At 38.0% G+C, this 12,700-nt stretch overlaps 1 protein-coding gene across 1 annotated transcript in view; it reads left to right on the top strand.

Annotated features, from left to right (window-relative positions):
- The window catches only part of MMUT (methylmalonyl-CoA mutase), a 46,495-nt gene that overhangs the window by 21,240 nt on the left and 12,555 nt on the right, over positions 1-12,700 (top strand). Inside the window, exons 5-9 of the mRNA XM_070418445.1 lie at positions 2,607-2,778; positions 4,432-4,680; positions 5,665-5,776; positions 6,867-6,982; positions 9,592-9,707. Of these exons, the coding sequence (XP_070274546.1) occupies positions 2,607-2,778; positions 4,432-4,680; positions 5,665-5,776; positions 6,867-6,982; positions 9,592-9,707 (765 nt within the window). The remainder of the gene's footprint in view (positions 1-2,606; positions 2,779-4,431; positions 4,681-5,664; positions 5,777-6,866; positions 6,983-9,591; positions 9,708-12,700) is intronic.

Here is a 12,700-nt window from a genome sequence, read left to right as displayed (position 1 = left end):
ATGCCTAAACCAAGTATATGCCTAGATAGTCATTCTTTTAAAAAAACTTAAATTCCTATTCAAACAATCAAGCTTGTAAGTGACCCCTGCCTTTGGATATTCTTAAAAAATATCTACGTGTGTGTGTGTGTGTGTGTGTGTGTGTGTGTGTAGTGAATAATTCTTTAAGGACACAAGAGAACTTTTTTTTTTTTTTTTTTTTTTTTCAGTTGATCATCATAGCCAGGTTCTCCAGCCAGCCAGGTTCTGTGTTTATTGTCTTATTTTTATTTTTATTTTTATTTTTTTAATCTTTATTGTTCAGATTATTACATTTGTTCCTCTTTTTTCCCCCCATAACTCCCCTCCTTCCAGCTCCCACCCCACCCTCCACCCTCCCTTCCCACCCACTGTGTTCATCCATAGGTGCATGATTTTTGTCCAGTCACTTCCCGCATCTCCCACACCCCTTTTCCCCCAAGAATAGTTAGTCCATTCCCTTTCTATGTCCCTGACTCATTATAGTCACCAGTTCATTCTGTACATCAGGTTATTTATTCACTTGATTCTTAGATTCATTTGTTGATAGATGCATGTTTGTTGTTCATAATTTGTATCTTTACCTTTTTCTTCTTCTTCCTCTTCTTAAAGGATACCTTTCAGCATTTCATATAATACTGGTTTGGCGGTGATGAACTCCTTTAGCTTTTCCTTATCTGTGAAGCTCTTTATCTGACCTTCAATTCTGAATGATAGCTTTGCTGGATAAAGTAATCTTGGTTGTAGGTTCTTGGTATTCAGCACTTTGAATATTTCTTGCCATTCCCTTCTGGTCTGCAAAGTTTCTGTTGAGAAATCAGCTGACAGTCGTATGGGTATTCCCTTGTAGGTAATTGAGCCTCTTTCTCTTGCTGCTTTTAAGATTTTCTCTTTGTCTTTTGCTCTTGGCATTTTAATGATGATGTGTCTTGGTGTGGTCCTCTTTGGATTCCTTTTGTTTGGGGTTCTCTGCGCTTCTTGGACCTGTAAGTCCATTTCTTTCTCCAGATGGGGGAAGTTTTCTGCCATTATTTCTTGAAATAGGTTTTCAATATCTTGCTGTCTCTCATCTTCTGGCACTCCAATAATTCTGATATTAGTCCGCTTAAAGCTGTCCCAGAGGCTCCTTACACTATCTTCACACTTTCGGATTCTTTTTTCATTTTGCTTTTCCAATTGGGTGTTTTTTGTCGAATCTTTGGTTTGATTCTTGTGCTCCTCTGGTCTGCTATTGGGTATAATATTCTTTATTTCAGTCCGTGTATGCTTACTTTCTAATTTCTTTATCGTAGCATCGAGGGTCTCATTAGTTTTCATGAGGCTCTGCACAAATTTATGGCAAGCCCTCAAAATTGCGATTCTTAGCTCCATATCCTCCATTTCTGTCATGTTTTTTTGTCTCCGCATCTTTTATGCTTTCTTGGTGCACCCCCTTGTGGTCTCTGTGCGCAGTCTTGTTCTAGCCAAGCCTTAATTGTTGTAGTTAACACTAGAGGGATTTGACCACCAGGCCGACTGGCTGTAGGAATCAGCTGTTTGGAAAGCGTCTTTCTTCTGGGGAGGCGCTAGTCCAGCCCTTGCCTGAGGCGATCGGCAAATGGCTCTGCGCAAGGCTTGGGCGGGGCGGGATCCACAGGGCGGGGGGAGGGAGCAGTTATGGCCGCTCTCAGTCCGTCCCCAGGGGCTCTGCCTCTCTGTCCCAGCAACCGCTGCAAACCTCGGAGGGGCCGTAGCCAGACAGTCCCGCTTCTCCCGTTTGAGTCTGGGTCCCTAGAGACTCGCCCGGATCTGTAGCCCAGAGTCTGAGACTCACTCCTGAGTGAAAACGACAACCGCGCCCTCAGCCACCAGCCTGCTTTGCACGCGCACCACCTCACCACCGCACTACCGTACCTTTAAATTTTCCACACTGCGCCTCCTCTGTGCGTCGGAATGCTGTTGTTTTTGCTTCTAGTTGAAGAGTCTCTCCTCAGCTAGCCTTCCTGTGGTTCTGGTTGATGTCCGTTCCGACTTTTAGTTGTATTTTTGAAGTGGTTGTTTACAGCGGCAGTCTCCGGTGTTTACCTATGCCGCCATCTTCGATCAAGAGAACTTTTTTTTCCTAAAAAAATCAACAACACAATTATAAAGTGAATTAATTCTTACCTGAAGCAAATAATCACAGCCATTTCTTCTGCATGCATAAAACTGTACTTTTATATGTTAGGTTTAAAGTTACTTGCCGAAACCGGTTTGGCTCAGTGGATAGAGCGTCAGCCTGCGGACTGAAGGGTCCCGGGTTCGATTCTGGTCAAGGGCATGTACCTGGGTTGCGGGCACATCCCCAGTGGGAGATGTGCAGGAGGCAGCTGATCGATGTTTCTCTCTCATCGATGTTTCTAACTCTCTATCTCTCTCCCTTCCTCCCTGTAAAAAATCAATAAAAAAAATATATTAAAGTTACTAAAGTACATATGCTTGATTTTAATATAAATTAAGTTGTGAAATTAAAATCTGACATTGTTTTTAGTGTGTGATACAACTCATTTTATTTTCCATTTTATATTGTTAACTATAATCAAATTCTGGACTTAACATTACTATTTTAGGTTGTCTTTCTTCTGGGGAATTGGGATGAACTTCTACATGGAAATAGCAAAAATGAGAGCTGGGAGAAGACTCTGGGCTCACTTAATCGAGAAAATCTTTCAGCCTAAGAACTCTAAATCCCTTCTTCTAAGAGCACATTGTCAGACATCAGGATGGTCACTTACTGAGCAGGTATGCACATAATTTAAAGTGTAGAATTTTAACAAAGCCATATGTTTTCTTGCAAGAAACACGACACAATCAGGAAATAGATTTAAGAACCTATCTGCTAATATTTGAAAATAATTATTAATCTGAAGCATAATTCATACTTAATACATTCATACTTGTTTTTACACATATTAAAATAAATAAAATTGTCTCCCTCTAGTGGTTAACAATATAAAATTATTTAAATCTGCTTACATGTTTTACTTTTATTTATTTATTTTTATTTTAAAAAATATTTTTATTGATTTCAGAGAGAAAGGGAGAGGGAGAGAGAGATAGAAACATCAATTATGAGAATCATTGATCGGTTGCCTCCTGCACACCCACTACTGGGGATCAAGCCTATAACCCGGGCATGTGCTCTTGACTGGAATCGAACCCAGGACCCTTCAGGCTGCAAGCTGACACCCCATCCACTGAGCCAAACCAACCAGGGCACATGTTTTACTTTTAAAAGGGAAAAAATGTGGTGAGGAAGAAGTATAAATGATAATTTAATGCTATTGTTTTAAATAATTTTAAGGGTGAAAATTCATAACATAACACTGTCTAATTAAATTGATTATATCCCTAACCGGTTTGGCTCAGTGGATAGAGCATCGGCCTGCAGATTGAGGGGTCCCAGATTCGATTCTGGTCAAGGGCATGTACCTTGGTTGCGAGCACATCTCCAGTAGGGAGTGTGCAGAAGGCAGCTGAATTGATGTTTCTCATCAATGTTTCTAACTTTCTATCCCTCTCCCTTCCTCTCTGTAAAAAATCAATAAAATATATTAAAAAAAAATAAATTGATTATATATATTTATTTATTATAGTTATATGTTTAAGTAAGCATGCATGCAGATAGAGCATTTAAAAATTATCATCACTTGGGTAATTTAATTTCATTCTATTAAAATTTTTATGGTAGTCTTTTTTTATATGCGTTTTTCTTTATAAAGTTTTTTTTGATAAATTTTAAAATAATTTATAGCTTTAGAGTTAGATTGTTTTTATATATTTAAAAGTGAATAAAATGAATATGCTCCATATTAAATATAACTTCATGTCATTATAAATGGAGAAATATAGACTTCAGGATTGGAAGGAACTTTAATAATTGTATTTGTCTTAAACTCCTCATTTTTACAGCTAAGGAAATTGAAGTCCAGAAAGGTTCAATGACTTGCCCAAATCACAACTAGGAGCACAATAACTCATTTATTGAGGGCCTGTTTTGGGTACATCTTGTGGCAGATACTCAAGGTAAAACAAAATAATTAGGAGATAGTGAATTATGAAATCAAGATGTTATAATCTAAGTAGACAGATGTACAGTTATGATACACTTACAGAAGAGTAAGGAATACAAAAGTAAAAACAACAAATATTTTAATATTTCAGGGATTATAAGAGGTAATATTTTTAGTATTTACACACAGACTAGACACTTTGACTCTTAATTCTAAGTCCGGCTCATTTACTAATTTGTCTAAATTTATTTGATATTCTGAAGCCTAATGTATGTATGTGTGTGTGTATGTATGTGTGTATATATATATTTATATATATATATATATATATATATATATATATATCAACTGTTGCCATTTTTTTTCTCATTAAATATTTTAGGATCCTTACAATAACATTATTCGTACCACAGTGGAAGCAATGGCAGCGGTCTTTGGAGGGACTCAATCTTTGCACACAAATTCTTTTGATGAAGCCTTGGGTTTGCCCACCGTAAAAAGTGCTCGAATTGCCAGGAACACACAAATCATCATTCAAGAAGAATCTGGGATTCCCAAAGTAGCTGATCCTTGGGGTGGTTCATATATGATGGAGTCTCTCACAAATGATGTGTATGATGCTGCTTTGAAGGTCAGTTTAGTCTCTTTAAACTTTGTTTTCAAGATTTACAGGTTTATACAGATTTATAGATGTTTTGATTTATAAATCAAATCATTTATAGATTTATCTGAAGATTAAAAATGTTTGATGGAAAAGAATTTTAGATTTGACTTTCTAGTATTCGAAACTGAAACGTAATTTAAAAAATACGTGTGTATTTGCCCTAGCCAGTTTGGCTCAGTGGATACAGTGTCTGTCTGTGGACTGAAGGGTCCCAGGTTCAGTTCTGGTCAAGAGCACATGCCCAGGTTGCCGGCTTGATTCCCTGTAGGGGGCATGCAGGAGGCAGCTAATCAGTGATTCTCATCATTGATGTTTCTATCTCTCCTCCCTTTCTCTCTGAAATAAAAAAATATATTAAAAAAAAAAATGCATATTTGTAAAAAAAAAAAAAAAAAAAAAGAAAGTGCAATTGACCTTGTTCCTTTCTGCTGTCAGGTACTATTCCACCACCCCTTTACCACCATTTCATTTATATCTGAGGCTGTGATTGAAGGTTTATCAGGGATCCTCAAACTTTTTAAACAGGGGGCCAGTTCACTGTCCCTCAGACCGTTGGAGTGCCGGACTATAGTTTTAAAAAAAACTGTGAACAAATTCCTATGCACACTGCACATATCTTATTTTGAAGTAAAAAAACAAAACGGGAACAAATACAATATTTGTATTTGCATGTGGCCCGCGGGCCGTAGTTTGAGGACCCCTGGTTTACATGGTTCCTGGCAGTGTCAATAAAGATGGAGTTATACCATTACTCTGCTGCTCAAATAAAAAGTAGAATTGGCCCTGGCTGGTTTGGTTCTAATTAATGCCTTTGATGTTAACTTAATTCTTATAAATCATTAAATTTACCACTGAAATAATTCAATATTAGTAATTATGAAACCTAAATCTGAATATTTTATGAAAATAGTTTTATATTCTCTTCTCATTTTATTAAACTATTTTTCTTAGCTCATTAATGAAATTGAAGAAATGGGTGGAATGGCCAAAGCCGTAGCAGAGGGAATACCAAAACTTCGAATTGAAGAATGTGCTGCCCGAAGACAAGCTAGAATTGATTCTGGTAAGATAAAGTAGAAGTGTTCATATATGAAATCCAGTATTTAACGTGAAGTATTAATTTCTGTTTGAAGATAACATATGTAGTCAATAAAACAAAAGTAATAGAAAAATGGAAATGTGGATAAAATGTTTCTCATCTAAATCTATCCATCTATCTGTCTGTCTGTCTTTCTCTGTTTGTATTTTAGTATGTATGGATGCACATGGACAAGCATATGTATAAAGTATGCAAGTATGAATGGAGGCATGCCCATTGTGTCCATGTACATGTGTGTGGGTGGGTATCTTCAGCATTTGAAAGGTGACATGATTATTGGTCATTGGGCTCTACATTGGAGTTCCATTTATTTATTCAATCAGTCAACACTTTTTTAGTCTTAAGTCTTTGAGACGCTGTGCTGTGTCTGAGCGTACAACTGTAAATAGGACAGACATAGTCTGTGCACCCACAGAGTTAACATTTTAGTAAGAGAGAGAAAATTAACAAGTAAACAATAAAAAAAAAGCAATGCTAGATTGTGGTAAATTCTATGAAGGAATTAAGAAGGGATATAACCTGGTGTTGGGGTAGCAGGTTGTCTTTTGCTAGACTAATAATCTGGTAGTTTGAGGCAAAATATATTCTTTATCATGTTAAGGAAGTGTCTTTGTTATTCTAGTTTATCATTTATAGTTTTAAAAATATTTTTTGTTTTCATGCAATTGGCCATAAGAGAATTCAAGAAAACATTAGAAAACCTGTTGGGTGTTAATTCTCTACCTTATAAATCTTAGATGGTTGCTGCTATGACTGTTTTGATTTTGTAAAAGTGTTAGAAGATGGTTTGTCAGAAACTCTGGGAAAGCATATTATTTGGGAGAATAATAAAAAATGGTCCTTTACAGAGTTTCTGATACATACTTGTTTTTTCCCCTCCCACCTTCATCCCATATTGGGTTTTGCTGATTTATATTGAAGTTTTTCATTAAATGTTAAGGAGACTGCTTAATAATATTAAACTTACAAGAGATTTCATGATGATCAGACTATTATTACTAGGCATTTATTTGTGAGTAGAATCTACATATTATTTTCCTCTGGGAAATAACAGGTTCTGAAGTAATTGTTGGAGTAAATAAGTACCAGCTGGAGAAAGAAGAACCTGTGGATGTTATGGCGATTGATAATACTTCAGTGCGTAACAAGCAGATTGAAAAACTTAAGAAGGTAATAATAGCTATCATGTTTTGAGTGCTTTCTTTGTTCTGGGCACTGGCTAAGCCCTTACATTATCCTGCTAATTCCTTACAGCAACCTCATGAGGTGAATATTATTTCCCAATATTTTAAAAATAAGGAAAACTAAAGATAAGGGAGATTGAGAAACTTGGATAAATAATTGAACAGCCAAGACTCAAATCTAAGTATGTTGACACCAAAACCTCAGTGCTTTAAATCATGATATCTTCCTCTGAGATATTAAAAACCACACCATAATAATATTTCCTATCACTTACAGATTATTATTTGCAGGTTAGAATAAAGCATAGGTGATTATGTAATTCACAATAAAGTTCAGAATCATATTAAAACCCAGGGCTTCTCACTGTAATTTATTTCTATTAGACGATGGTTCCTGATACTATTATGAATCATTTACCTTCTGTTTTTGTATTTTTAAGTAAAATATATTTGGTAGTGCTTTAGTAAGCTGCACTTTATAATGAACTACATTTATTTTGATTGAAACGAAAGTACTGTCTTTTCTTCTTATTTCTTCTTTCTCACTGAGATATGATCTAAAGTATATGAAATACTAAACTAGATAAAACATATTAATTTTCACTGTTGTAACCTATATATTTCAATTGTGTGAAGCTACGTTGGTCTCTTAATCTCTGACTGTTGTATTTATGTCGAAGGCAGGAAACTTGAAATTCCTTAATGGCTTTTCTCTGTGATTGTTTAAGACAAGAGTGGGGAATGACTGGCCCTCAGGCCATATAAGACCCCAGAAATCATTTGGTCTGGGCCTGCCAAGGCATTAGGGGTGAGTTAATTAAATGTTTGACCAAACATAGCAGACTAAATTTTAAGTTGATAATTTTGTATGGCCTGCGGATGATGTTATAAATATCCAAATGGTCCTTGGCAGAAAAAGGGTTCCCCACCCCTGGTTTAAGATATAACCCTTCCCCCCTCTCGGTTCAAATGATCTGTAACAATCTACTTTGTCCAGGTAGATTGACTGCATAATGATAGAGTTAATGATAGATGTTTAATGGTATTTCCTCCTATTTAATCAGGAGATAGTGACTCCTCTCTTACATTTTGTCATTTTAAAAGGCCCTTTTAGGGTGTAGCATTTTATTTCCAGTGGTCACAGATGTCTCAATATATATTATATTTGGGAAACCTCTTTTCTCTTCTATTATACTTTAGGCTTTTATTAATTCTATACCCTCAAGCTTGAAGGGTTCCATTTATAATAAATGATGATAGACCTTATTTCGGGCAAGAGAAAGAAATTTAATAATGGAGTTGGTTTTTTCCTTGCCCTTAATATATATTTTCTGGCCCACCTCTGCTTATGGATACCATAGAATTTTAGTGACATAGTGAGCAGTATAGTATTTTAGACTTGTATTTTACAAGTGATGAAAACCTGTAAAATATTGGATTTTAAGTAACTTCGTTTAGACAGGTTGTTGACAGAGCACAGTAGATCTAGGAATAGTTTTTGACCGTGCCTTTCATTGCCTTTGTTTATCTCAGTATTTCTCATGGTCTCTGTCTCCCTTTGTCTCCTTGGAATTTTTTAAAATATATTTTTTATTGTTGACATTATTGCAGATGTCCCCCATTTCCCCCTGTTTGCCTACCCTCCATCCAGAGCCCACTCTTCTCTCCCTCTGGCCCTCACCACACTGCTATCTGTGCCCATGGGCTATACAAATATGTTCTTTGGCTATACTCTTCACCTTTCATCCTGTCCACCCCACCCACCTCCCCTTTGACAGCTGTCAGTATGTTCTATGTAAACAGTGTCTGTTTCTCTTTTTTGTCAGTTTATTTTGTTCATTAGATTACACATATAGGTGAGATCATATGGTGTTTGTCTTTCTCTGACTGGCTTATTACTCTTAAATACAAAAGGAAAAACAATATACATACATATTGATATATTGTTAATTAGTTAAGGAAACAAAATGCAACTAAAATATTATCTAAGTTGTAATCTGTTCATTTTTTTCTTCCTTGTCACTATTCATCTTTAGTGCCTTTGAAATTCCTCATATAAAAGAGCCACTTGTTTTCAGTGTCTTATAGAGCTTATCATCCAGTCAGGGGATACAGACAAACACTAAGTAAAAAAAATACTAAGATAATCATGTGATAATACTACAAAGACACTAGAGTAGGCCAAATGTAATGGCATGGCTGGGAAAGCAGTTTTAAAGATATTGAAGATATGAAGACTTATGAACTAGGACATAAATAATAAGAAATAGAAGATAAGGGGAAAAGCCTAGAAGCATGTACTACTTGGGATGGTCAGCACTGTTACTACTTCCCTGCTTGTTTCTAACTTATCAGGGTTATACAGAATTTAGCATTATTTAGGAGGTTCTTAAATGTTTATTGAATGAGTAAATGAATAAATTAAAGGAATATCAGACTTAGGATACATATTATTCTCTTTTTTTACCCCTTTTATTCTTGAGGTTAGGACTATGGAACAGTTTTCTGTGTGATGTATAACAGGGTCTAATCTCCCAATCTCTGCTTTATTCTCTATTCACTTAACTCCTCCCTTTCTTTGACCTTTCCCATAAGATCAAATCTAGCAGGGATCCTGCTTTGGCGGACCGGTGTCTTGATGCGCTGACTGCGTGCGCTGCCAGTGGAGATGGGAATATTCTGGCTCTTGCAGTCGATGCCGCTCGCGCAAGGTGAGGATATTACCTTTGGAGATTTCCAAACAGTAAAAATTGGCCAGTTAGCTTTTCAGAGTGTACTAAAATAAAAGGTTGATTCCATAAACCATGCGAGCCTAAAAGAAAATATTGGAGAACAAAATAAAGTTAATTCTTTTTTTTTTCTTAAACATCTGTGCATTTAAAACATTTATATATTTTGAATGCAGAATATTAATACTTGTGTATTTCCCTGGGACTCAGGACATTTGACATTGTAATGAATCCATTTGCAAGTTGAAGTTTGATGTACTTTCACATATAGGGAGACTTTAATACATTGGACAATAAGAAGACTTGCCCTCTGCCCAGAGGTAGACTATATGTCTGACTTCCAGGGCTATTCACTATGTAGATATCTTTGAAAAGATAGTCCAGAATAAGGGCAATCAGTGCCTTGCCTCCTAGGGCATGGAAAAAAGTGAGTGACTCAGAGACTTTTCTCCCAATGTGTGATAATGTCACTAAATAAATTATTTTTGCTTATATTATTTACTAGAGGCATGATGCACAAAATTCACGCAAGGGGCTCCACCCTCACAGCTACCGCAGCTTGCCTTGGCCCTCGCAGCCCCAGCTTTGTCTGGAAGGACGTCCGGAAGGTCGTTTGGCTGTCCAGTCTAATTAGCATATTACACTTTTATTATTATAGATTGCTGAAGATAACGAACTTTTAAAAAACATGTTGTCTTAAGTGCTTAAGGAGTAATAGTGTGTGGGTTGTTTTTTATTTTATTTAGTTCAGTTTTAATTTCTTAAAATCCCTCCAATGAGCTTCTAGTACTTTTAAATTAAAACCTAATCTTACCAAGCCCTTTAAGGCCTCACTGAATATGACTCTTGCCTACCTCTCTGACTTTATCATGCTTCCTTCACTACACTGTGTCCTCAATGCCCCCCTTTCTATTTTTAGAAAACAAAAAAAGTTTTTCTACTTCCCAGAGCCTTTGTATGTAGTGTTTCCTTTTTTAAATACTCTTCCCCTTATCTTCTATTTCTTATTACTTATATTCTAGTTCAAAAGTCTTCATATCTTCAATATCTTTAAAATTGCTTTCGCAGCCACCCCATTCCATTTGGCCTACTTTAGTATCTTTGTAGTATTTATTACCACATTATTATCTTGGTATTGTTTACTGTGTATTGTCTGTATCCCCTGACTGGATGATAAGCTCTATAAGAACAGGTACGTGTTTTTTTTTTTTTTTTTTGTCTTACATATCAATGAATTTCTAGCACTTACCAGTGCTTGGTCCAAATTAGGTACTTAGTACATGATGAATGAATTAATAAACAAATGGATGGGATAAGCTAAAAGATTGTCTTCTTGTGAAAATATATTGCTCTCTGCACATTTATGTTGTGGTGAATTATTCAGTAACCTTTAGAGGCTTATCTATATATAGTTTTTAGGTCAGTCATTTTTTTGGTTGAAAATGTTGAAAAGAGTTTACTTAGGCACATATCTTATTTTGAAGTAAAAAAACAAAACGGGAACAAATACAATATTTGTATTTGCATGTGGCCTGCGGGCCGTAGTTTGAGGACCCCTGGTAAAGTTTACTATTTATAAAGGCATCTAAAATCACTTTTTCTATTCTTTTTTAAAATTTATCTTTATTGTTGAAAGTATTACAGATGTTCTCCCCTATACAGGTATTTTCCTCATTGATCCCCTTTACCCAGCACCCGCCTCTCCCAGGCCTTCACCACACTATTGTCTGTGTCTATGGACCCAGGGGTTATGCATATCCTATATAATAAAAGGGTAATATGCAAATAGACTGAACAGCAGAACAGACAAACAACAAATCAAAGCGTAATATGCTAATGAAATGCTAAGGCTGCTCAACCACTTACTATAATGTGCACTGACCACCAGGGGGCAGACAGTCAACTGGTCGACCAGTTGCTATGACGTGCACTGACCACCCGGGGATAGATGCTCCTACCGGTAGGTTAGCTTGCTGCTGGGGTCCAGCAAATTGGGGACTGAGCACAATGGTCCGGACATGCCCAGGAGCCCTCCTGCTGTCCCTCCCTGGCCCGATCGTGCACTGGTGGGGTCCCTCAGCCTGGCCTGTGCCCTCTTCCAATCCGGGGCCCCTTGGGGGATGTCGGAGAGCCGGTTTCAGCCCGATTCCTCAGGCCACTCCCCTTGGGAGGGCGCCAGACACAGAGCTCATGGCTGGAGAGTGCTGCTGTGGCAGCGCGAGCCTCTCCCAATCTGGACTGATTGGGCGCAAGCACAGTGGGGCCAGGATGAGTGGGAGCAGCAGGTAGGAGCTGCAGGTGGCGTTGGACTGCGAGTTTCGGCATATCCCTGCAGGCCACCTAGAGGGACCCCACCCGTGCACGAATTGTGCATCGGGCTTCTTGTCCTATATAATAAAAGGGTAATATGCAAATTGCACAGTGGAACTACTGGTCGCTATGATGCGCACTGACAACCAGGGGGCAGACGCTCAATGCAGAGGCTGCCCCCTGGTGGTCAGAGTGCTCCAACAGCGGGAGCGCCCCTCATCCAGAAGCCCTGAGCCAGGCTCACGGCTGGCAAGTGCAGCAGTGGTGGCGGGAGCCTCTCCCACCTCTGTGGCAGCGCTAAGGATGTCTGACTGCCAGCTTAGGCCCGATCGCCATGGAGAGAGGCCTAAGCCATCAGTCAGCCATCGCCTAAGGCAGCGGTTCTCAACCTGTGGGTCGCGACCCCTTTGGCAGTCGAACGACCCTTTCACAGGGGTCGCCTAAGACCATCCTGCATATCAGATATTTACATTACGATTCATAACAGTAGCAACATTACAGTTATGAAGTAGCAACGAAAATAATTTTATGGTTGGGTCACAGCATGAGGAACTGTATTTAAAGGGCCAGAAGGTTGAGAACTACTGCCCTAAGGGCTCCCTGCACTGCGAGAGGGGCAGGCCAGGCTGAGGGGACCCCCTCCCCCTCCACCTTGAGTGCACGAA

Source organism: Myotis yumanensis, unplaced genomic scaffold, assembly GCF_028538775.1.
Source record: "Myotis yumanensis isolate MYYU_CA2020_CCGP unplaced genomic scaffold, mMyoYum1.0.hap1 SCAF_6, whole genome shotgun sequence".
Taxonomy (NCBI): Eukaryota; Metazoa; Chordata; class Mammalia; order Chiroptera; family Vespertilionidae; genus Myotis; species Myotis yumanensis.
The sequence above is the reverse complement of the archived record's forward strand: the minus strand, read 5'-3'. Positions and strand labels throughout refer to the sequence as shown.